Consider the following 26,973-nt stretch of genomic DNA (forward strand, 5'->3'; position numbering starts at 1 on the left):
TTAGAGAGGTCATTATTTAGGTGTTTGCCTTAAGGTCATTTCACTGCATGACTTGAGTGTAGCAAAGCGAATTTCTAGGAAGTGGAAAATAATCTAAAAAGTAATTTCCCTTGGTATTAGTGGGCAAGAACAATTTCCAGTGATTAAGATGTAGTTAGCACACACTTTTAAGAAATTGAAACTTAGAAGCCTCACCAACCATTTTTAATATTCTCCATTTCTAGATTATTTTGTTTCATTCATTTTTAATGAACTCCTGCCTGTTTCTTTCCATCATGGTATTTAGAAGGTAGCATCTGAACACTGATTAGGGCTGCTACAAGTCAAGTAGTGCCTACACTCCTCAGAACTGTAATACATGTGGCACTGATATGACAAAGTAATCCATGTGCTCTGCTATGAGGATACTCATTCAGAGATTGCTGTGAAGGGTCATTGCCTTCAGGGCAAGAACAGCCTTGTTTGGAGAAGCCCCTGAGTGTTGGATTAATTATATACACTCCCTTGGTCCCTGTGTGGTTTCTCTCAGGCTTCAATAGCTTGAATCTGACCCACTGCAAGCATCAAAGTGGTTCATTTATGTTCATTTAGACTGCCTTTGAGGAGGAAGATGCTACATAAATGTAAGAATTTTTATTATATTGAAGCAGAAACAGATTTCACCGTAACTTCTTTTCTTTAGATTTACGTATAAGGCGGCAACATTCTTCAGAAAGTGTTTCCAGTATCAACAGTGCTACAAGTCATTCAAGTATTGGAAGTGGTAATGATGTTGATTCCAAAAAAAAGAAAAAGAAAAACTGGGTAAGTACTCAGTAGGTTTAAACCTATCTTTTAACTATTATGTCATTTCCTAGTGTCTGAGTAACATAATGGTCCATTTCACCTACAGTGTTCTTGTGGGGCCAGATGGATATCAAGAAATTCATGTGTATCCATACTGTGACGCTACCAGCAAACTAAAAATTACTGGATATCAGCAGGGTTTTATTTGCCGAAGTCAGAGTAATTAAACAGAAGTAGAAGCAACAATTCCAACAACAAAACAACAACATCAATTTAAAATAGCTGTTGTGACCAGAACTACCTCTGGACCATATTGAAACCCTGTTTGATTTTTCTTCAGTTGGAGTTTGGTTCAAAAGCATGACTTAAATATATTACCCAGCTATGGAGAGAGTTGAAATCTGTTAAGAATTCTCACTTAAAATTAGTACGGCGTTTAAAAAAATTAAGCTGTTTCTCAACCGGAGCATACAAATACCACATACTGCTAAAGATTTAATTAAGTACTTTCAGTAAAGAATCAGAAAATATGTATTTATTATTTTAAAAATATAATCTGTGTAAACATTTTTTTAAATACTGATGAGCCTTCATTCCTTTGATTTGTAATTCCACACTCTTTCATGTTTCTGCAAGGTGAACTCTAGAGGAAGTGAGGTGAATATAAACCATGGAAAAGTTGGCATGCATCTGTAAAAAACCCTATCTTGGCATGATTGCTATTTATTTTGGCAGTAGGCTTTTATACCTTCTAAAACCAGATTATCCTGTATGTCTTCTCAGTTTGTCTTTATTCATTTTAATCTCAAAGTTTAGGCTGTAGAAAGGGGGAGTGTAGCCAAAATCCATTTCTTTCTCATCAGACATCATGAGCTGGAAAGGACATAAATACTGTTTCTCATTAAGATCAGTGGTCACACTCCCCACTCTCCAATTGTACCACGAGAATAATATGTTTGAAGTTCTCATTTTTTCATAGAGGAACCAACTGGTTCATAATATAATGTACAGTTTTGATCAAAACAGCTTTCTGAAAATAAAAATAAACCCACTGTTTTTCCTAAGATCAGTAAGTTCTGTACTTAGACAAAGGTATGAGCAAATGAGCTAGTTAATTTTAATTGCAGACAAAACTGTTGTCATCTTGGCTTCTGAAACAAATGGCTCTTTGGCTATTCTGTCCCTTTTCAATACCGGATACAAGCTTCTAGAGGGAAAAGGCAATGCTTGTACATTAGAGATCTTACCACTCTAAAGGAAACTGCAACAAGTGATATGTACCTTTCAGCTAACGCTCCTCTCAGTCGTACGACAAGGCAGACCTCATGTCTCAGCTTAGATCTTCTTGATTGTGATCCAAATCATAGCATTTGCATAGTTTGACCATTCAAAGTTTTAATGGAGAAAATAAATTGGCAAACCCTGTGAATTGGACTTGTTTTTTGATTTCAGGATTTAGTTCTGCCGGTACCTAGATACTAAGTGGTTATTTAAAGCCACCCCTTGAAGGGAATGCCATGGGAATGGCATTCCACCAGGGTTTCGTGGCTTTAAATGAGCACCCCTCCCCAACAGCTGTTCCACTCGGTCCTGCACTTTTTCCATAGCATTACTTTTGCGCTGCGCTGGATTAATGAAGTCAAAACAAAGCACTGTATCATGTTTTTAGAGATACTGTGTTGCATATGTTAATACCTTGCTTCTGCATACTGACCTCAGGCAGTGGCTAGGATGGCATCTGCAAACTAACTCTTCAAAACATGAGCTACACACAAAGTGCTGCGATGAGGAAAATAATCTTTCTCTGTATTTGTTTTCCAGCTAAGAAGCTCTTTCAAACAGGCCTTTGGAAAGAAAAAGTCCACCAAACCTCCTTCCTCACATTCAGACATAGAAGAGATGACAGATTCCTCTCTTCCTTCCTCACCTAAATTGCCCCATAGCTCAGGAGAGTGTGCGGCAACATCAATGAAACCATCTCAGTCAGCATCTGCGTAAGTGTCTCTCTTGGCAAATGGGATGGCCTGGGAAACAGACCTGCTCTAGCATGGCCATTTGCAGTTCAGAAACCATTGTCAACAGCTGTGATCTTTTAATTCTGACCTCCATCCATTTGCAAGTTTTCTCCTGAGCTTCACCATTTACACACTGGTTCTCCAGAAGCTCTTTTTTCAGTCTTAATCTTTACTCCTTCCACTGATGTTACCCAAAATCACTCAGCTATCCAAACTTCCAAAAGCTTATGTTGTGCTCTCCCTGCGCCATTAGCAACTCTATCGTAACCACTTAGTAAAGGCCAAATGCTAAAGCTTTCTTGTTTCCTTTTTTCATGACATTCCAAAAATGTAAATTTTTTTTCCAGGTGGATGTGAATTTTCACAGTGTACTCATTCCTCCTGTTACTACTTTATCTGCTTCATAGCTACTGATGTATATAGTTTTGAATTTATTTTCTCTCTTTTATCAGCTTGGATTTTTTGTGGGATTTTACTTTTATATTTTGTTCAAATCACCACCTTTAAGGTTTCAGGTCTGAGAACAAGTGGTCAGTCAACAGCTATCCCATTTCTTCAGTATTTTTTGAATATCTGATATGTTCCTATAGAGTTCCCAGCTCTTCTTCATATTCCTCTGTTTTTTTTTTTCATTCCGCTAAACTCATAACTCTTTCTAATATGGGGAAATCAACCTCTTTGAACCAAAAAATGCCTACTAATGATGCTAGCCTTACTTTTCCTAATTGAGAATAATCAGGTCACAATTACTCTTTCTTAAGGCACCCAAGGAATTCTAGTCTCATGAGTGTTTCATTAGATAATGAATGGAACATGCATGGAAATAAAATTCATTTCTTATTTGCTTAGCGTAGGCAGGTATGGACACATCACAGAAAGAACTGTACCATAATACTTGGGAAAAAAATCTTAGTGTATGTCTTTATTAATTTTAATCACATTTAAAATATTTAGGCATGTTTTGAATGATATTCATTATTTTTCTTCCTCTATCTGACATATATTTTATTTGCCATGAACTTCTTCATCTCCCCTTTGCTTACAATTTCTTCATATATTTTCTTGATCAAGTCTCATGTTCTAAACCATTACCTTTACTTTCTTCCAATTGCATCTGTCTAATACATGTGTGTGCAGGTCATCTCTAGTCTGGGCATCAAAGAAAAGGCAAAACGGTCGTGTGGTCTACCAGCATAGATCCCGGTAAAACTGAGTGTGGGGCATGGAGTTTTATACCCAACTGCTGACCTGAAGAGTGCTGCATCGTCTTTTCCCAAAATGCATTTGCATGAATTCTGGCAATTAAATGCTGACCTTTGTTTCTACTTTTCTTTTCTTTTTTATTTTTTCAATATTAGAAGTAATGATCACAATAATATTACTTATTTTCATAAAATACTTTTCATATTGAAATTTTTCTGCAAATATTAACTATTTGTTGTCACAGTAATAAAGAACAAATAACATATAGTGAATTGACTGGAAATACTGCTTAGTGTAACAATTTAGCCAAAATTCAGTGTTTTGTTTTCTACTGGTGGTTTTGATGATGATACAAAGAGGCAAAACAGTCTGACATGAGAGCAGGACAGTTGTGGGTCCCTGAGCCAATCATGTTTCAATCTTTTCTTACAATATAATGGTTTCTTCCCTTAAAATAAATGTTCTTGAAAAATAACAACATGGTAATCCAGTCTTCAAGGGAAGAAAAACCCCAAAACCAACCCACATGATTTCATGTATCGTAGAATACAAAATGACAGGCTATAGGCAAAACATCAGCTGTCACAAATCAAAACCATTACAAATCAAAATCTTCTAGACCACAAATTCAAGGACTGTCCATTTGTGTAATATTCAAATCAGAGAAAAATATTGATGCCTAACAAATAATAAAATATCAGCAGTACAGTTTAATCAGCACACTTCAGTTCTGACTATTGTTACGTAGAGAAATCATAAACTTAGTACCAAAAAAATTGTGTGAGTATAAAATCCTGTTAAAACCAATGAATGATGCGCACTCAAAAAAAGATACCTGAAAAGTAGTTAAGAATTTGTTTTTTCACTATAGTGAACTAAACTAAAAAGCTATAAAGCAATCCGATTACTTCTTCTGGAGCGGGCTTTTTTCCTTTTTTAATTTGCAGTTTGATCATTTTCATGTTTCTTTGATAAGTTTCTTCCTTCACTCATAGGTTTCACCAGCAGCAAGCATTTTTCTGTTCTTTGATATTTTATAATGACACTGCTTTGGGGAGAGAACCTTCCTTTAATCTCCTGCCTGTTTCCTGCTCCTCTTTAGGATCTGTGAGTGCACAGAGGCAGAGGCTGAAATTATTCTTCAGCTAAAAAGCGAGCTGAGGGAGAAGGAGCTAAAATTAACGGATATTCGTCTGGAAGCCCTCAGCTCTGCACACCATCTGGATCAGATCCGGGAAGCCATGAACCGCATGCAGGTCAGTGCAGTAGCTTTAAGTGATGACAGAGACGCACACCAAAGGTATGAGTGGTATATTTCCTTTCCCAGTACTTTGTTTCGGGCACCAAAAAACTGTCAATACAAAGTAAATTGCTGGATTGACAGTACTTCTGAAGGATGGATGTGATAAGTGTTCACCTTATAATAAAGACATTCTTAGCATATATATTAATAGCTAAAATGTGTTTAAGAGATATGGAAGAAGACATAATCCCTGCCCAAAGGATATTTGTTATCTCAAGCCTATGACTAGGGTAAGCAACATGACAGAGAAGCAGATCAAAAAGTGATTTCTACAGCATTTTAAATCCTTGAGCCATGGAGGGGGCCAGGATGTTATGTGCATACCCTTTCATCATTTCTGATTCCTAACTCAGTCATGGCTGCCAAGGCAAAGAATGTGAAATTGAACTAATTACTGTATCCAGCATCATAAATTTTTGCTACATTATTTTGTTACATTGCTCCAATTCCTTCGTGAACGCATTTTTTGTTAGAAGATTTTCCCTTTCATGAGGCTGAAAAGAATGGCAATGTTCTTCAGTGGAGCACTGAGCTTTATGCAACTTGACCCTGTTGCTTACAGGCAAATGCCCAGTAACATGGTGGGTGCCCAAAAGTATCTATAATATTCACACAGTATGACATATGTCCTCGACTGGAACTGAGCCCCTCTGGAATGGCAGCTAAGATATCTATGTCATCCCTGAAAGCACTATAAATCTGTATTTTGGGAACAGAATCAAGGCCATGGGTTGGGGATTCAGGTTGAGATGGGGCTGGCAATATTTAAAAGTCTAGGAATGAGCTCCATGATAAACTTCTATTGTAATCAATTGAGTTTTAGTCCTGTAGTAGTGAGGGCTAAAAAGCTATCCTAAAATTACCCCGAGATAGGCACAGAAGGTGAAATGGAGTTCTTTGAGCATAGGTACTTCTTATCATTTGAACCAGCCTCAAGTATTTGCATCTGCACAGGACATGTCAGTTTAGCATTTTCCATGGAAGACCATGTTTGTCATGCCACTGGACACCGACATTTGCACAGCTGAATCCAGACCAGTGCCTTGGCAGCTGAATTGCTCCTTGTTGGGTGCTTAGGTCAGGTGCACCTTCAGGCATTTCTGTGCAGATGCCCAGCACCTGATTTCATAACTACAGAAATGGTGTTCTTGATGACTTTTCTAGACCTCTTTGTTTACAGAATGCCTGTATCAGTCTTAGCCAGATCTTGAAACATCTAGGGTACCTGCAATCCTCCCAGGTGCTCACATACTAGGTGCCAACATTACTGTGGAATATTTGGCTGAACTTCAATTAGAGGGAACTATTAAGAACTGGTCCATAAATATGGTTTCATTTGTCCAGACATAAGTTAGGCATTGATCTCGAGGCACTAAAACATTTTAAGGAACTATGAGGAATAGAATACGGTTAATTGCAGTGATGGAGAAAAGGATGTGAAGGCTTATCATCTGATGACAGTATCCTTCTGGGAGATGAGTACCTGAGCCAGGTGAACTCCCCAGAGGGAGGAGTCTGCTGTAGGAATAGTTCTCCAAAGTCTGAACTTCCTCAGATCTGAGCAGAGGCAACGAGTTGAGATGCTGTTACAAGTAATCACCATTTCTTGAAGTTTGCCCAAAAGAACAGGCTGCCGCCATGTAGCTGCCAAACTGTGATATTTCAGAGGATTGATGAGGATTGGTAAAGGGAAATAATAGGACTGGTGGAAGTGATACATGAATACTTTTAGATTGAAAGCACCTTAAAATCTAAAGCTCAGGTGAATTGAAGACTGCTAAGAGCTGTGTAATTAATCAGCATAAATTGCAAAGTGGCTCCTGATTTGAACCCTAGGCTAAACTGATACGTACATCCTTTAATTTCTGTTACTATTGTGCTGGTTTGTTCCTTTCCTTTCACTATCACCTCACCTGTGTGTACATTTTTGTAGCTGTATGTAGATCTAGTATTTTTGTAGCTGTAGCAGGGTGGTTTTTATGATGCTATCTATCCCTTGTGTTTTTACTTGTATAATATAGCTGTGCAGCCTCCATAAAAAAATGGGACTTTTTAGCAGGGTGGTAGTGAATGTAGAATTAAATTTGATGTGCAGAACCATCTGTAAGAATAAGCAGTTGCTTTCTAATGTGCTTTTGGAAGCTAGATTTAGCTGGTACCAGGCTGTTCTCAGGCTAAGTTTTCATTTTATTATTGTACATGCAACAATCACTTGGCACCACAGAGGATTTAGCTTAAAAAATCCAGTTGCTCTGATTCATCTGTCACTGTCTCTTTACATCAGGGAGAGTTTGCTCACCGCTGTGTGAACAATCCAGTGTTTGAATGACCAAAAAAGTCTTATTTGATATCAAGAAACTGTTAATCTATCTATTTCTACTTTTTCATTTTTTAATTTAATTTCCCTGTGAAGTTACTTCTTAGATTTTATATTCAATGGCAGTAATAATTTTCTAATAATTTACAAACATTGACATATCTAGTAACTTTCTTAACTGATTATTACTCAAAGTATTTGACAATAGAAAGTAGCTGAAAAAAATGGGGATAGCTGTAAAAATTCTAATCGCATTCACATTATGGTCAACTGTACAATAAGCACGAAAGCTTGAAGCTTATATTGTTTAGGATCTATCTTGAGGCAAAAACTAAAACAAGGTTATTGGGGGTTTTCCCTTCATTTAAGAAGTAAAGGCAATCCAGTTTTCACTGTGTTATATCTCTGCTGTGGAAGTGGTAAAGCAGTTAACTAGGTCAGGGGAACAGCATCCCCAGACTAGTCACCAACATTGGTTTTCCAAAAGAATAACCTCCTGTGCTTTTGTGTTGATTTCTTTTGTATATAGAATGAAATAGAGATATTGAAAGCTGAGAATGATCGCTTAAAGGCAGAGACTGGAAATACTGGAAAGCCTGCCCGGCCATCATCAGAGTCGTCAAGCAGCACATCATCTTCTTCATCACGGCAGTCACTAGGACTTTCTCTGAACAATTTAAACATCACAGAATCTGTTACATCAGGTAAACATACTTTGGGCACATGCACGCCTCAGCAGTTAGTATGAATTTTTTAGCCCCTTAGCAGGCCACATTGGAGAAGCATGACTGGAGATTGAAAGACCTCATATCATTCAGGTTAACATCAGATATACGTTCAGTTACAGTGGTGAGAAAGAATGCTGGTGGTTGTCTGAAATGTAGCTTTTAGAAGCCCCTGAACAGCAAGTAGGACTGTTCATTATGTTTGCTTTGTTCCTAGGTATGACACTCTCTGCCTATGTAGTTTACAATACTCTTAGGTCATCGAGTTTACAATTTATTTGAAAAGAAATATCTGTTGAAGTATACATGACAACTGTATTGATATATTCTCTTGTCCAGATGGGATAAATATCAGTATAGTATTGAAACTTTCTTCTTTTGGTTTGCAGATCTTTGATCATTCAGTTAGCTCCCTTAACTTGATTTCATATTTGCAGCTAAGGCAGAGGGTGGTTTCAGTTAGCTTTATCCCTTACATTTTTTTTTAATTTGGTACAGTTAGCTACCCTATGCTGGACCAAATCACCATTTATCACAGGAGTCAAACCCCTCCTGGCTAATTAGGCACTCTCATTGTCTTCTGTGAATGAAGTAAAGCAATCCGAACTTCAGTCCACATCTTGGCCATTAACAACTGATTACTTTCCATGACATGGAGTTTATGATAATAAGCCTTCTACATTTGTTTTAATAATGTAGCCAAGAAACAGAGGTGCTGTCTCTAACATTAGAACTGGGAGTAAAGCAGGAGCAAAGCAGCACTCATTAGCAGAGACGCCACAGAAATTATAATGCAGTCTCTGGAAGCAATAAAAATGCGGCTAATAATTGTGGAAAGAGTCTAGGCAGGAGTACAGCTGGGAATATGCCAAACTGACTGTAATTTAGATTGGCAGTTAGTCATATTATCTTGCCAGTCATTGATTATGTGGATATTTGAACATTTTTTCTAGTTAATATCAGATTTTGAATGAAAATTGGTATATTTTCTATTTACATTCCAGCTCTTTGAAAGGTTTAACTTTTAGCATGGAGGACCCTGAACTAGGCCTCAATATGCAATGAGGTGTTGCAAAAGCAGGGAGAAAAAATTTAACTGCTCGCAGATCCACACATATTAAAAACAAAACAAAACAAACAAACAAAAAAAATAAAGTAACAGAATTTTTTGCAATATGGTGGTTATGGGATGTCTATTATGAGTAGCAGCCATTAGCACTTTCTGGCTTGGTGCTAAATCAGTCTAGATTCAGGAAAAAACATGTAGGAAGAAAGGTCTGAAGAAATGGAGGGGGAACTAGATGAGAATACAATGGGTGAAGAGGAATGGGGGAAAGAAAATGAAAGGTAAAAGATAAGATAAAAGAATGAAAATGAAGAAAATTAAGGAGGAAGTGTTCAGCAAAAGAATAGAAAAAATAAAAGCTGGAAGAAAAAAGAGGAAGAGGAAAATGGGGGAAAGTAACAGGAGGAAGGAGAAGTGGATTCGATCTTAAGGGTGTTTTCCAGCTTAAATGATTCCATTATTTCATAAACTTTATATAATTTTTTGTGTTATTGTTCTAAATGTTTTTCTCACATGCAAAGTAATTACTTTTTGTTATAAGAAATTAAAGATATGAGAGTGCTTAATGAGGAGTGGAGAATTTCATTTGATTATGAATTTAGAAATTTTGATCACTATGATGATAATTTTGTTACCATGCCAGAGAACTTGGAAGGGTGACAGCTTCCCACCAAGTCTTGTGGGATTTCTGAGACAGCTGGAGTACTACTGAACAAAAGTCCCTGAGATACGGGGAGGTTAATCATGATGAGGATTAAGCTCAGAGAATTTAATACTTCGCCTCTTCATATTATAAAAATGCCATTGCACTTTCTGAGAGCAATGTCTCCAATCAACCACGGTCAAGTGGAAATGATCAAAGCTATCCACTGCCACTTCCTAAGGGTATGAAGATACCCTGCAGATCAGTGTGAGTGGCAGCCTGGGAAGGGGTTTGGTGGTTACAGACACCCCCATTTCAGTCAGTCACTGGAGTGAAAAGAGCAAACAAGGACCAGTACAAGACTCGCCCAGAGTGCCAGAGCTCTGACGTGGATTGAACTAAAGTGATTATAGCATGCCTAAAAAGCAGACCTGGAAGGGGGTAATGAAAACAATTAGTACCATCATGATATTTGAGCCCCTTGGGCATCTTCTCAGTCGCTATGTATCAGTGATAGAGCTCTTAGAAAGTGAAATTTGTTCCTTTGCTACAGAGTGATTACTCATTCCTAAAGACTTAAAGAAGAATGAATTTAAAGGGCTACAAAAGGGTTATTTAGAGATTGAAAAATTTCGCAGGGCGTTCATACCATAATTTGCCCTCAGATAAGCTATGACATTATCAAAGCTCTTAGGTTTGCTCAAAGGTTTGTCAAATATTCCAAAACACAAGACAAGTGAAGTGAAATATTCAGTGGTGACACAGAATATCTGTCTGCCTGGAACAAAGCAAGGATAGATTTATTAAAACTCACAAAAAAAGAAAAAAATTATTCTTTGTTCAATGAATTAAAAAAAAAATCCAAGAGCAGAATCTGCATTCTAGATCTGGATGTAAGTTATGAAACTTTTAACATGAAAAATTCTTTTTTAATGCATTAATATAAATTATATTCATAAGCCTTCCTTGGTTTTCCTTTGAACAAGTGACTGAATCTTACTGAGACCTCATTTAATTTGGATGAAATCTAACCTCGTGCAGACTATGTCATGAAGTCGACGTTTTTCTCACTGAGAACAAACAGGGCTTGGGTTAGTGGATTACTGTGCTGGCCTTTGAAGAAAATGCAAATCCATAATCTCATCTAATTTTATAGTTAGTTTAAATGTCTAGCAGTAAAATATGAGAGAGAACTTCTAGCAGAAAGCAGCAGTTTTATCACTTGCAATAAAACTGTAGGCCCAGCCTTTAACAGAAATATATCTGCTTTCTCATTTTAGCAGTTAATGAAGTGGTAGAAACAGAGGTGCAGAGCAGATCAAATTCACTCTTTACCTCCAAGAAGAATCAAGCCTTTCCTTAGAGGAATGGCTGAAAATAGAGTCCCATATTCTGGAAGAGTCCAAAGTGGTTTTCTAGTGGTGATGAAAAGGACTCTATCCATGCCATATGTACAGAAGGTAAAGGAATCATCTGGAAAGTGAAATTAAATGCTATTTTACTTAACAGCAAAAATACCAATGTAAGGATTTCTTGTTTTCTCTTCTTACAACAAAAGGCACAAATGAGTGCTCAAAGGCATAAATTTAATTTAGTTTTTAAACAACATTACTTTGTGAACATACTGTAATTTTGAAAAAGTTCCAAGAAGGAAAGCAAAGCCAAGACTATAATGCATTTTTTTTTAATTTGTGGATTCTATATTCATTTCTACATGATTGAAACTCCTAATATTCCTGCAAAAATTGACAACTCATAACTTTTTTTTAATTGATGAATTAGGAATAAGTGCAGATTCTATTGCATGTTGTTGTCATGGCAGACTTTCTTTTTAACCAAAAAATCCTTTTAACAAATATTGAACTGATGATGTGAACATAATTGATGTGAATTTTCAGACTTATACCTTCCCTTCTTTTAATGTAGATATTTTGTTGGATGATGTCACTGATGGAGCACTCCACAAAGAAGGTCATAGTGTCAAAATTTTAGTCACTATAAACAAAGGCTATAGTCGAGCCAAGGTGAGTGCATTACCCAGAGCAGAATTACAGCTCAAGCAAATGCTGGAATATAGTAGCTCATTTTTTTCTTGTATTTTAAGCCAGGAATTGAAGGGAAATATCCCATAGATAGCAGTTCTCTTTTTTGTCATCCATGCTCAATGCAGTTAGGCACACTCCATAGATTAATGTCATATGGCCTCTTTCTGCCTTTGTGGTGGTTTAGACACTACCAATTCTTAGTTTAATGAGTAGTAGGATGTCCTGGGACTTGCTATCTCTGTTTAAAAGTCACTATAAATTAGACCTATGCCTTGGTCTCCTTTGGATGCAACTATGAATTTGCTGCTGAGAAATTGTATTGTCATGTTTTCATGTTCTGTGTTGTAAAAAATTAAAAATACAGTGCAACCTTTATTTTTAGTCATCTTTTTAAAAACACAGATGCAATAAAAGAGCGGAACAATATTCTGTATCCCCTTCTTTATGAAGATGTATTAGAGCAGTACAATCTATACCTATTTCTGGCACGGAGATTATTACCAAAGTTGTAACCTCTCCTTCTAAATAATATTCTTATTCTTCATTAGGAAATCTGTGAATCTTCATAGAAAACTAATTTGCATCATTTTTAGTCCAGTTTCCAAAAATCTCTCTTTGCAGGATCAAAAGCCTCATGCATACCTGATAGGATCAATTGGAGTCAGTGGAAAAACAAAATGGGATGTTTTAGATGGTGTAATCAGACGTCTCTTTAAGGTAAAACACTGAAAAATTGGCCTAAGTATTATTACAATTTTCTTTTTCATTTTAGAAAATTTCTGGGTTCTTTGAGTTGTCTTGTCAAGTTTTTGTTTTGGTTTGGTTTTTTTTTTGTTGTTGTTGTTGTTGTTTTTTGGTTTTTTTTTTCTATATTGCTAACACCACTATTAAGCTTTATTCCTAATGCCGCAGTTCTTTTTTTTTTTTTCTTCTGACTGAAGCAGTTCTCCAAATAACTTCCATTCAATAAATATTTTTATGACTTATGTTTTCATATAATTTCAGGAGTATATTTTTCGAGTGGATCCAACTACTAGCCTGGGTTTAAGCTCTGACTGCATTGCTAGCTATTGTATAGGGGATGTAACAAGAGCCCATAGCCTAGAAGTGCCTGAACTGCTGCCTTGTGGATATCTGGTTGGAGATAATAACATCATCACTGTGAACCTGAAAGGTAAAACCTGAAGAATACTTCTGCAGATACTGTAGAGTTCAACCGTGCAGTTCCCTATCCTTTTATGTTTATTTTTCTTACACCTGACCTTTCTGTATTATCTCTAGTTCAAGGACACATTTATCACATCAGCTGTCTGTAAGATATTGCATAATATCTATCACAGCCTTTTGAGGGAAATCTAAGAATATTTGTCCTCTCCTGCCTGACTGCCAAATCACAACAAAGTACAGATTTCTAAACAGTGGCAAAAATACTAACCCCAAAAAGGAGATTATGATGAGAAATATTTATGCTGTATTCAATTCCACAGGAAAAATTCTATGCATATCAAAAGCTCTAGGGATTTGCTATTGGAGGGGAGAGGGGGCCTTCAGGAGTACTTTACATACACTGATGTGACAACTGGTAACCTTTGTGGGTGTCACTTTGACTTTTTTTTTTTTTGTCGTTGCTGCCAGTAATGTCTGAAACATAAATCTTTGCCTCACTGAGCCTTCTCTTCACATTTACTTTGATTGTATCTCTCCCACTCATCTCAATTCACTACTGCTGTTTAATTTTTTGTGGGAGGATACCAGTAAAGAAGTCCTTAACAGGGATTTGATTTAGAAGATTTGATTTAAGTGGGATCTTTCCTTGCTTTGGGCATAGCACTTATGCCATCGGGTGCTGGGCCAAATAACAACCTTAGCAAGGTTAAGACAAGCCATTTTTCTTTTCTTCTATCACCAGGAGTAGAAGAAAACAGTTTGGACAGTTTTGTGTTTGACACATTAATTCCTAAACCAATTACCCAACGGTACTTTAATTTACTGATGGAGCATCGCAGAATTATTCTTTCGGGACCCAGTGGCACAGGAAAGACCTATTTAGCTAACAGGCTGGCTGAATATATTATAACTAAATCTGGCAGAAAAAAACCTGAAGATGCAATTGCAACTTTTAACATAGATCACAAGTCGAGCAAGGTAAGTTGCAGTTGAAAACATAATCTATTTTCCAATTTGTAGTGATGATGCAGAACAGATTCTATTAACTGGTGTACTCTTGCTGCTCAGTTAGCATTTCTTCCTATAGGAATTCAGTCTCCAACCCCAGTGATGTATGGGGACCAGATCTTTCTGTTCTAAACAAATCATTGAAGCATAGTCAAGAAAGTCTCAATTTTCCTCCTCCTGAGAAAACCCACTTTAAGTATAGATGCAGAGTCCAACTCCTATGTAAACTAAAGTTTTGGAGTGTCTGTAATTCCTTTGTCAGAAGGTTGGCTATATAGTTATACTAGTGTAATAACTTGCTTTTTTATGATGATGCCAGCAGCCTTTTTTTGCGAAGATTTCAAAGGGGTGATTCAAAATTACGGTCTTGGGCTCAGTTTCTTAATCAGCACCGGAGAGATACAACTGTCGTGATTTCTGGTGCACATCGGTAAGGAAGCTGACAATAGTGAAACTGCCTCACACATCATGTCACATTCCCAGTGATTTACATAGCTCAGATTATCAGGTTTCTAGCAGGACTTCTGTGCTAGACACAGATAATCCTATTCACTTGGCTGTCCTGAATTGGGTGTACTCCTAACTCGACACCTGGGGGAGAAAAAATGAAAGGTTTGCCGAGAGCTTTCTGATTTGCACAGAATATAATGAATGCCAACATAAGAAGGGAAAACGCAGAGATCCCAAAGGGGCAAAAGGACCATTCTGGCGAAAATAACTGCTTTTCACTGTGTGAAAAGCTTTTTTTTGTGGTGCCATTTACTTTGGCAGAGAATGTATTTATGTTTTATTGTTATGCCATACACATCTGTAAAGAAAACTGTCCCACAAAAGAGCCAGCTTTTTGATTTCTGGTATATTGCTTGGTCTGTGTTTTGATGTTTGGCTGTTGTTTTTCGGATTGGACTGGTTGGGGTTTTTTTTTCCCCTTTTTCTTTACTTCTATCAAAATAATGTAGAATTTTTGAGTTTGTAATAAAAAAAGAAAAAGCAGCATTGTCAAATACCAAGGGTGTTTGAATAACACAGATGGTACTATGCCATGGAAGAAACCTATAATGTTCCCTGAGACACCTGATCATAAATAGGTAAAGAAAAATATTTCTTGAAGTAAAAAACGTGCATGTTCCCATTAAAGAAGAAAAAATTGTGCTATCCCTGATACAGAAAATAAAATGGCATTAGGAACTTTGTCAATAATACTGAGTATTTCCAACCCTGACAAAATTAGATACCTCTAGAGATACAGCTGTAAAACTTGAGTAGCCCAAATTCTCAAGAGCAACTCTTGATAAAAATATGAAATGTTTTCATTATAGAAAGCTCTCTTTTACTTCTGCACTAAACAGCAGCCAGACAGCTGACAGGAAAGAAGAATTTACACAACAAATTTTATTATGAGGTATGATAAAGCATCCCCAAGAAGGCAGGCAGATTTTCAGTGAGAGTGCTGAACGGAGATATCTAAAGGAGTAGTTCAATACACCAAAATCATGTGACAGAGCGGTGGGGTTTTGGTAAATAAATGTGGCATTTATAAGAACAAAGGCCCAAAAATTGCATGAGTATCTCAGTCCATTGGAAATGGCATATTTTATTGCAACATATTTTCCTCTGGATATAAGATATTTTATCATCAAATTTCTAAGGAATATATCCCCCAAATCAGAATGCTTCAGTGATTTGCCTTGTGTTTAGCACCTTTGCTTTTCCATTAAAGCCTGTGGCTTTAATGTTGCCCTCTGTAAGCAGCATGTTTTCCTGCATATGCCTATTCAGCTGAGTGATCCACAGAAGGAAAACTCTTTAGCACTCATTTTATTGCTCCAAAATTTTTTTTCCAGTGAAACTACATCTATGGTCTAATTGGATTAATCTTTTCTGGGCTGGGGGCGTTTTTTTATGATTTTGTTTTTGTTCTTTTATTAATTCTCCTGAAGGATCTGCGACAATATCTAGCAAACTTAGCTGAGCAATGCAGTGCTGACAACAATGGTGCTGACCTCCCTGCTGTCATAATTCTTGATAACCTCCACCACATCAGTTCACTAAGTGACATCTTCAATGGTTTCCTCAACTGTAAATATAATAAATGGTGGGTAGTACCTCTTCTCTCTCCTTGCACACAGGTTTTACAATTAAAACAGTAAAAGTTCCTTGTTATTTTGCAAAATAAAATGTCCCAATGAAAGCTTAAGCTCCCATAGGCCATCTGCAAGGCTGTTATGCACTTCAATAATTTTAACCCTTTTCAGCCAAAAACGTACTTGTTTCATTCGCTTCATTTACATGACTCCCATGCTTCTCAGTGAGATGTAAATGTACCACACAATTTAAGAACCTACTTAAACACTTGGCTGAATTATAGTCTTATGCTTTGCACCCTGTCAGATTACACAAGCTCATTAGTACCATGAGAACAGCTTACACTTTTGTAATAGTAGAATTTGGGATAAACCATGCCATACAGAAGCAGCTGTATATCTAGCAGATCTGCCCTTCCCACAGTTTTCCTGCAGCAGTGCAGAAGTACAAAGTTGGCTGACTGTCCTTTATTCTCAAGCAAGAGTAAAAATAATGTTTTCTAGAACTTTTACTGGCTCATAACATTAGTTATTTCTGCTTTAAAAGTGACATCACAGGGACTTCCCTTCATAAAATCACTGCATGCAATGTCTTACTCCTGAGATTCACTGGCTTTTGAATTAAAAAGCTAAGCCTACTGCCAAATTATAAATTACATTAAGACAGGGTTGCTTTATTTATTTCTTCATTACAGATGAGCACTAGTAAACAACATATGTGCAAAAGGGAAATCATACAAGAATAAACATTTTTAAAAGGGCGCCTCAGAAGTATTTTAAGAATATGACTATATCTATAAAATCTATAGTACACCCAGAGACTCTTACGTACTAAATCTATAGTACACCCAGACTCTTTTGAAATTGGCCTAATGCAGATAATAAGAAGGAATATACTCTGAATATTTGAATGAATTCTCTCTCAAAAAATCCTACTGCTTTTATATTTCCAGTCCCTATATTATTGGAACCATGAACCAGGGAGTTTCTTCTTCACCAAATCTGGAGATGCATCATAATTTCAGGTACATTCACTCTGTATTTACTGTGGCCATGTTTGCACAGCTTCCTGCTTCTAAGCACAGTTCTTTGACAAATATTGATCTTGTGTCTCATCACAGTAAAGTATTTCAGTTTCAGTGTCTCTCCTCTATTGATGGGTCTCTGAATGGTGTTGGGGAATGGCAAAAGAAATAAGATACTGTCTGTCACCTCTAGCAAGTTGCTGAAGACGATTGCATTCCTGCATTTCATTTGTCTTCAGCAGCGTCTTGAGCTCCTGCTGGAACCTGAAATGGCTGTGTTGAAACAGTGAGCAGTAATGAGGTTTATTGGAGCAGTGTTATACTTGCTGACTAATGAGACTCCATGACATTCCTTTCATCTATATGTTTAAGAGGAAATAATGTATTTGCTATTCATTGCTGCTTGACATTTATCTCTTCTACCCAGGTGGGTGCTGTGCACTAATCACACAGAGCCTGTTAAAGGTTTCTTGGGCAGATATCTGAGAAGGAAACTGATTGAAACTGAAATAGAAAAGAATATACGCAACAATGACCTTATGAAAATCATTGACTGGATCCCCAAAACATGGCATCATCTCAACAGCTTCCTAGAAACGCACAGCTCTTCAGATGTAACCATTGGTGAGTCCATTGATGGAATGGTTTGAAGTAAGGATGCAGGCTGAGCATTTTAGGGATTTGTGAAGAATATATTATAATTTTTTTAAGTTGGCATGTCTCAGCGGGAAATACAACATAAGTGTGGGGAATTTGTCTAGTTGTCAGCAAGATTAGAAAGAAGATGGAAAGTTTAATGAGAGAGTATACATATTTCCTGGTAGTTCTTCTTTTATTGCTAAATACTTTCAAGTAAAGTATCACAACTTTTAAAATTCAATTTGAAAAAAAAATACCCCAATAGTAACTTTCCTAAGCTTATTTTTTTTCTCCTGTTTTCACAATGCAGTATAATTACAGTAATAAAAACCCTTGGAGCTGAGATCTTTTAATGGAATAACTATGTTAGCAAAGATGTCAGCTTTTACACAGCTTTCCCATAAAACTTGTGAGCGTTCATCAGGCCCTAAAACTGGACTAAATGGCACCAGTCCATAACAGGAGACTGTCAGCTCCTTTAATTTAGTCCTATTTTAGTATTTTCTTAACTTGAGCTTGTTCCAGTACTGCTCTCTTAATTTTGAGAAGATTATTTTAATTGTGTTTCCTAGTTCTACCTTTTTTAAATACACAACTTGACTTCTCAGGTCCTCGTCTCTTCCTCCCTTGCCCTATGGATGTTGATGGCTCCAGAGTGTGGTTCACAGACCTTTGGAACTATTCCCTGGTTCCGTATCTTCTGGAAGCTGTGAGAGAAGGACTCCAGGTATGCTATTTGTTTCCTAGAAATTTTTTTTAATTGCTTTCAAAGGCTTTCTCCAAGCTGTTTTTAAGGAGTGCATCCTGGTATGAATGCTGTTGTATTTGCAAGAGGAAAATCTTTGGATGGGTTATAGATGGAAGACTCAAACTCCTTTTGACCTGCTCCTACTCTGGTGTGTGATTTGGCTTTGTCTGCTCCAGCACTAATATATCTTGTATTTTATGAAGAGGGTTTCTTCTCTGTGACTGGAGGAAGGTGGTTTTTCTTCCATTGTTTAAAGAGTTTCCAGCATGGCTAAATACAGCTCAGACTGTCTCCCTGAGTGAAGCCTCAGCCTACCCCTGAATGGAACAGTTAATAAGCTTTACACTGGTGCCAGAAAATAGCTTTGGTCTGTGTAATCCTCCTACCACCTACATACACATGTAGGTACACAGGTTTGTGGGGGAAAGCTTGTGAACAAGGATGTTTCCATGGAATCATAGAAAGTCTTGGATTGGAAGGGACCTAATAGATCATCTAATTCCTGGCCTTGAACAGTTCCAGGGATGGGGCATCCACAACTTTTCTAGGCAACTTGTTCCAGTGCCTCACCAGCCTCATTGTAAAGAATTTCTTCCTAACATCTAATCTAAATCTCTCCTGTCTTAGTTTAAAACCATTCTCCCTTGTCCTATCACTATCTTCCCACATTAAAATGTTGTTCCCCTTTTCTTTATAAGCCCTCTGGAAGGTTGCAACGAGGTCTTCCCCACGAGGATAACTCTCTGGGTTATACCAGAGGAGGTTAAGATTCTGAATAATTCCACATCTTTGGAGGAAATCTAAATCTTTACATTAATCCATTCTCTTTTTTTGTATTTTCCCCCCAATCTTTAATTGGCTTTCTCCTTTTTTTTTTTTGTGTGTGTGTGGTTTTTTTTTTTGTTTGCTTGTTTTGTTTGGGTTTTTTTGGGGTTTTGGTTTTTTTGGGTTTTTTTGTGTTTTTTTTTTTTTGTTTTTTGTTTTGTTTATGCACTGCAATTCTATGTCCTCTAAAAAGATGCTTTGTGGAAAGGCATTTTTTTTCCACACATGACACCAAAAGAAATTACTGCACAGTGCAGGGAGGATTGTTATGGCAAAGAACTGTGTAAGCAGCTGCTGTTTCTTTATCACCTGTGTTGACACAGCGACATACCGATGCAATGGAGGTTTAGAATCTTGCCTGTTGAATATCTCTTACTTTTCTAAAACTGCTTATCTTTCTGGGAATTACAGTGTTTATGCCTTGTGCAAAATATTGCCAAACATTTGATAGAACAGCCACAGTGAGATTAACAGCACTCGTTTAGACCAGCTATAAAAATGCAGTGATATTCTTCATGCTTGTATTTCCCCAAGCATACAGGGTAACTGCTTAAATGAAAACTTCAGCTGTGGAGCAGAAGATGGCAGCGTATAGAAGAAAATGTTTGTTCATGAGCTCTACCAATTTTTAGCTGCTTTGGATGGCTTCCATAGAATAAAAATATTAATAATAGAAATCTTTTATATCATATAATTAAGTGTTCCTGGAACCGCAGATGGGTAGAAACTGCCTTTATGGTCGAGTACTTTGCAAACTCACTTGTCAAGCATAAGATTTACAAGCCTTGCTCCAGATTCCGGAAAAGATTTAGTCACTGTTAATCTCAGATGAAGGGGAGTGCTACAGCCTGGACCTACAGCCTGCAACCTCTGGGAAACATTTTTCTTGGCTTACTTAGGCAGATCCCTGTTATAGCAGCTGAGCCTCAGTTCTGGGCAGAAGTCTGAGTATCTCTGTGCCTAATACAGGGAACTTGGCTGCTGAAGCTCTGCATTCAGCAAGTGCCGGGCAGCAGCTGTGCAGATAAGCCCAACCCATCATTCTGCCTTTATCACTAAAATCCTCCCCTGTTATACTCCCTTTAGGAGTGCAGCCCACCTATAATCCTCCATGAGTGCCTGCCCTGCCAATAGCCTTGGTGTTCTTTGTGTTGTATGAAACTGTTTGAGGCAGAAGAAATTACAAAAGGCCTGGTGGATGGCTCCCCATCCCAGTGTGTCATATTCACAGCTAAAGGAAATCTTTAAAGCAGCAACCAAGGGGCTTTCAGTTATTATGTTACTTGTGAGCAGCAATACACACAGGAGTGAATTTTAGTGAGGAAGCTACCAGATCTCCTAAAATTACAATATTCTCTTTCTCACTTCCTCTGTCCTCCTCCCAGATTCATAAGCATTTTATGCTTCATAGTAAGGAAAAATACATCCCTTGTGAAGTTCTTCTAACCTTCTGAAAGTTGCCACATTTAGGATGTGGACAGATGTCTGCTTCAGCATCTCATTTTGCTAGGAGAAGTGAACAATCTGTACTGCCACCTCCTAATTCACTTCAAATAAAATCCAATTAACTTGAATGCTTTTGATAGATCTGTGTTAATTTCCCCGATATGCCTTAAGCAAATGACCTGGAGGTCTCATTTCACATTGCATCAAGAACTTGCTATTGTCTACAAGTGTCACTAGTTATGGAGCATTTTCTAACTTGCAGCCACTGTGTGTATTGAAGGAGCATTAGTGGAGATGATCCAATGTCCTTAAGGTCTTATTTTACATGAGTACTGAGAACATCTGAAAGCAAATCTCTTTCTGAAATGGTTTAGATTTTTTGTGACGACTTTTTTTCTGCTGTTACAACTGGTACTGAAAACTCTGTAGAATGCTTACCTGTGTTATATCCATAATATAGATGTACGGTAAGAGGGCACCCTGGGAGGATCCCTCCAAGTGGGTAGCTGATACCTATCCATGGAGCTCTGCAACTCTACAGCATGAGTGGCCATCGCTACTTCAGTTAAGGCCTGAAGATGTTGGTTATGAAGGTTATGCATCAGCAAAAGAAGGAACAACCTCGAAGCACGTTCCGCAGACTGATACAGAGGGTGATCCCTTGGTAAGATTCAAACTTTTGGGAAAAGGCTTTTCAGTATGCACTTTGTTCTCATATGTTGAACCGTACACTGTGCAGTAAAAAAGCACTGTGCTCCTGTTCCACAATAGGTTTTTAAAATGAATCCTCCTATAATTTATGAAAATGTTGAAAATTAAAGGAAGCAGGAGGGCATGTCACCAATGTGTTAATATGTCCTTACACTGTTTGTATTTCCCATCTTCCCAGATGGATCTGATACCTGGTACTATGTATCGGATCTTCATCATTATCTTGTTTGGGTACCACTCTTCAGCAGCTTATTATTCAGTTTTATCATGAAAACATCTTTCTTCATTGAGCAGTTTTTCATCTACATTATACAAATGAAGGACTGAAATATTCACATTATCTACCTTACCTATCATAGAGAACTTAGTGAAAATAGAAATTAGCCATCCTCCCATTTCTCATAATATTTCAAGATAACCGATGACTGTGTAATAGTCTTAATGTAGAAGGAATGCAAGTTTGGTGGCATTAAATGATAAGAAGTTGATTTCCCTCAGTGCCACATATTGTTTTATTTAAATATGATCCCAGATATTCAGGTTTACCATTGCCTCCTCTGATAATGGACTATTAAAATGCATATGTTGAATTGCTATTCTTGTGTAGTTCTTTCTCTGTGGACTGCCTTTATCACAATTCAAAATACCATTTTAGAGAACTGTATTTCTAGAATACAGGCAGCCCTTGGATGAGGGAATTTCTCAGAGAAAAATGCATTTAGCTCTTAACAGTGTTAAGAAAATGGTTCCTCAGCCTCACTGTTTCATGTTCAAAAACAGACCTTGTGTCCTGAAAAAGTGTAGAAAATCATCTTATTTGACCTCCTCTTCCATTCCTTAAGCTTTCAGATGATATTTTGACCCTGTGATTTGGGCTTCCAGTGAGTGTGTTGGACAGGCTCCCAGCACAGCATAATCTCCACTATGGTGAAAACTCAGGCTATGGGCAGCCTGAGTTCAGTGTCCACTCACCCCTGCTCCCTGCACACTGTGGTCAGCATCTGTACCTGAGTAAATATCAGAAGCTTGAAAGCTGTGACTGGAGGGTTTTCCCCTGACTCCAGTGAGGCTCAAGGGTGGGCAGACACTGCAATTGTGGAAAAAAGACACGACTCATGCAGTATGCATTGAACACCCACCACAGGTATCCTGTGTTTGCAAGCATGGATACCTATTACAGCTTCAGCAATAACTGCAAAAAAGTGTTGATAACACTGTTCAGTGCCTAAAGAAAACTTTACCATGCAAGCTGAAAGCATAGAAATGTAAGGATTTCTGAACTGGAAATAGGGGCTTTAAACACAAACCAATAGGAATACATCTTTGGCTTTTTTTTTTCTTTGCCTTTTTTTGGTAATGACAGTGTATTTGTTCGTTGAAAAACACTGAAGTACTGTCAACATTGCTTGCATTCCTTAACATGCTGGCAGAAGTAGACGATTGATAAATAAAATCTTGACCATTATGTAGTTAGCCATCAAGCATCCAATTAATTTTCTGGATCTTAATGCTGCTATTTGATGATTTTCAGATAGATTTCAGGTACCAGCATTCCCTAAATATGGGGGCCTCTACTCTCCTGGGTAGGAGGATCTGTTGCTGTTCCACTCCTGAGGTCAGCCCTCAACAGCAGATGGGACTCATTTATGAAGCAGTTGGCATCAGTCCACTCCTCTCTCATTCCCTCCCCATCTTTCTCTAGTAGTGGGGGTATGTTACTGTGATTATGTTTTCAGTTGCTTTTCCAGTGTAATGCATCTACACCATCCAAAAATTATCTGGAAGCTTGACTGTCTCCAAATATGGACCCACATGTCCAGCTGAGATACAGCTTCCTTCCTCTGCCAGGGTTGCAGCTGCAGCTGGCCTTGCCCCTGAATTAAAGAGTTATCAGGCAGTTCCCTTGTATCCCTCTTTGGACCTTTAAACTTCTATTTAAAACCCAGAAGGCAGTGAAAAGAGTGCCAGTAGGAGCCACTAACACCCTGCCTTTTGTGAAATCTTTTTGTATGGTCCCTCATCCAGGTACCAGCACACAGGTACAGCAAGGGAGCTTAATTAAATTTTAACACGGCCACTGCAGCATTAGATGAGATGAGATTATGTAAACATTGCTTTCTTTTTTCAGATGAATATGCTAATGAGGCTTCAAGAGGCAGCCAACTATTCGAGTGCACAGAGCTGTGACAGTGATAGCACCAGCCACCATGACGACATTTTGGATTCATCCCTTGAATCAACTCTCTGAAAGGGACAAATCTTGCTGTAGGATGATGGTAAAATCTGTTTCCACTAGACCACTGCCAGTATTAAAGCAGCACACCGAGGTCTCTGAGTAAGAATGGTGTGTTGTAGGGAGGCAGGAGACATAACTCTGCAAAGTCAGGAAGAAAAATTGAAGTGGAAAGCTTGAATTAGTTTAATTTCAAGGCGTTTCAATACCTATGGAGCCAAGTGAGACTCCATTTGTCAACTGGAAAGTGCCCTAGACCAAGGGCATCTGAGCAGATTGCACACGTGTTAGCCAAACTGGATTTTTTTTTCCCTTATCCTCTTTCTCCCTGTCTGTCTATCTGTGTTTCTCTGTACAAGTTTACAGTGAAACTTCTTTGGGGTTTTTTTGTTGTTTTGTTTTTTTTTTCCCTTTAGTTTACCCTGAGGTACTGCATGAACAATGCAGTCTTCTAATTATCTTCTAACCTCTGTTGTGCCACATGGTGCTGGTCACAAGACGGCAGTGGTGCTTGTGTTACACACTATTGCCCATTCCAAAATGAGTAAAAGATGATAGTAACTCAGAAAGCACAAACAGTATTGTGCAATCACCACAAAACATGACTGTGATATGCTGGATAAGTGCCAATTTAATTCTAACTGCCATGGTCACGGTGATGCGCTCCATCAAGTTTTTAGTAAGCAAGTCACAGATTTTATAAAATTATTTTTACCACAAGGGTCTTTTTTAACCGCCTGCCCACTCCTTAACAACAGTTTTCTACCAATTATTAACCAACACTGATTAAAGGCTTTTTAGGGCTTCATTTGTTTGAGCCTTTTCAGTGAAAGAAGGAACATTTCTTATGGTGCTGTCTCACTGCCTTAAAACAGATTTCTAGAACAGTTTTACAGTTGGTTTAATTCCTAAACCATTGGTAATTTACACTGTTTTTTTCTTCATTTACTAATGAGAAAACATCAGTTAACATAGTAGCCTCATATCTGTATATCATGATTTTTTAAAGTAATGAATACGAGAAAGAACAGTTGCTATATAATATTTTTATCTTGTGAATAGAATTCTCTGCCTATCCTCAGAAGTACACAAGGAACCTAAACCCACTTTCACTGCCACCTAAATGCTGACAAAATCGACTAAAATCCATTTGGTCCCATGGAACGGAATTTTTGGGAGGAGAGATGTTTTGAATACTTATCCAGCAGAGCTGGATGCACTTGATGCAGCATGAGCACAAATATATGGGGTTTTGTTTTTTTTTCCTTTTTCTAGTTTCAGCATGTTGTTTTGATTGCTATAGTTGTACATGAAGAATTCAGCATAAAAGAACACTGAAGCAGTGATGTCCACTGTGGAAGAGGAAGAGTTTATACTGTAAAAGTGGGTTGGTTTTGCACAGTCTACTGGGTGGGTATTGTAAATATAGAGAAAAAGAAAAAAAAAAAAAAAAAGAAAAAAAAAGCCTTGCACAAATCAAATCAAAAACAAACAAACAAAAAAATTGTATTTTATTCTGTTGGTGTTAAGAGATGTTTCACTTGCTGAGATTTCCTGTATGTTGCAAACAAATACAGAATGCAAAACCTAAAAGCTGTTATTACCTGGTGTGTTTGTCCTGTACTTACAGCTGTTACGACTATGCAGGAGCTATCAATGCTACAGTTAGCACATTTCAATATCTGTGTGAAACCAATACATTTTGGGGGGGTAAGTCTGAAAATGTTTGAAGTTCATATGTCACGGCAGGCTGCAACCAGACAGCATGCAGACCGCTTAGAGTAACCGGAAACACTCTTTTACCATGAGAGCCATGAGGTTAAAATAGGTGCACGTGAACAAGCAGGTACCCAAGGGCTCTGGCATTGTGTAGTTACGTACTGTACACCTCCATGGATGTTACCTTCGGGATGTGTATGTGGTGCTATTCACTCCTCGTGGCCGCCCCGTGGCCACCTGCTGTAACTTAAAGAAATCAATGCAGTTTCCAAATGGCACTGAGCTGCATCGCTGAATCTAGAGGTTCCTACACGGTGCTATTGCCCTAATAAAACTCTGAATTTATGCACGTAGGATTCAGTCTGACCAACATTGTGCCCCCCAAATCTGGAGCCATTTCAGATGCAAAATGTCAGTTCATACACCTTGACTGACTCAAAGAACTAAAGCAAAGCTGCTCTTTCTTGTACCTGTGCTCTGAGCAAACCTGCAAAACTTTTCCTGCCATATTTAGGTCACAAACACACAATATTACATATACAAAACTTCCTGCAATACATCTCAGTGAGTCCACCTAGTTTACAACTCAGAAATTGTTTGTGAAACATTTGTCTGTACACATTTTATATTTTGTACATTTTTGATGTAACATATCTTGTAAATAGACAGAAACAGTGAAATAAATCATCTGAAAATTTTTGTAGTCTTTGTAAAACCCTAATAATAAGTATTTGGTGTCATCGGACTTAACTGGATGATGTATTTTCTATTGGTTTATTGTTCCTCTAGCTTGTAAACCAGCTTGCGTATATTTTTTTTGCAGGTGTGCACACTGTATCTGTCTAAATTATTACTTTGCCATTAAAGTGGAATTATTTATTGAAAACACAGTCTGGTGTTTTTGCAGTCAGGACTACTTAACAGATATTATTCCAAACACATGAACAGGAAAACAAAATGACATACTGAAGGATGTGATTTTTCTGTATTCAGCAGAACTAATCTCTGTAGAAACAAAATTAAGTACTGTTTCCAGTTCCAATGATGCAGCAGGATTTTTGAATGGCTGTTTCCTTGGTGCAACAGGCTATTCCATTCAGAAGCAACTTCACAATCTCCCCATTCTCAGGATTATTTTTAAATACAAGCCTATTGATTGATTTTAGGGACAAAAATCTGTCCAAAACTGGTAAAGTATAATGCCTTGTTTTGGAACTCAAAGAACTTAGAGCTACTTCCTCAGGAGGTATACATCAATATTTGAA

General features: G+C 37.6%; 1 protein-coding gene across 1 annotated transcript in view; it reads left to right on the plus strand.

Annotated features, from left to right (window-relative positions):
- The window catches only part of NAV3 (neuron navigator 3), a 252,084-nt gene extending 225,490 nt beyond the window's left edge, over nt 1-26,594 (plus strand). Inside the window, exons 25-38 of the mRNA XM_066183294.1 lie at nt 683-804; nt 2,608-2,780; nt 5,107-5,260; nt 8,154-8,328; nt 11,985-12,082; nt 12,725-12,820; nt 13,109-13,277; nt 14,013-14,248; nt 16,219-16,373; nt 17,316-17,387; nt 17,815-18,011; nt 18,635-18,753; nt 21,506-21,709; nt 23,885-26,594. Coding sequence (XP_066039391.1) covers nt 683-804; nt 2,608-2,780; nt 5,107-5,260; nt 8,154-8,328; nt 11,985-12,082; nt 12,725-12,820; nt 13,109-13,277; nt 14,013-14,248; nt 16,219-16,373; nt 17,316-17,387; nt 17,815-18,011; nt 18,635-18,753; nt 21,506-21,709; nt 23,885-24,004 — 2,090 coding nt within the window. The 3' untranslated portion in view covers nt 24,005-26,594. The remainder of the gene's footprint in view (nt 1-682; nt 805-2,607; nt 2,781-5,106; nt 5,261-8,153; nt 8,329-11,984; nt 12,083-12,724; nt 12,821-13,108; nt 13,278-14,012; nt 14,249-16,218; nt 16,374-17,315; nt 17,388-17,814; nt 18,012-18,634; nt 18,754-21,505; nt 21,710-23,884) is intronic.
- Nucleotides 26,595-26,973: the final 379 nt, after the last annotated feature.

Source organism: Chamaea fasciata, unplaced genomic scaffold, assembly GCF_029207755.1.
Source record: "Chamaea fasciata isolate MVZ Bird 193981 ecotype frontalis unplaced genomic scaffold, bChaFas1.0.hap1 SCAF_5, whole genome shotgun sequence".
Lineage (NCBI taxonomy): Eukaryota > Metazoa > Chordata > Aves > Passeriformes > Sylviidae > Chamaea > Chamaea fasciata.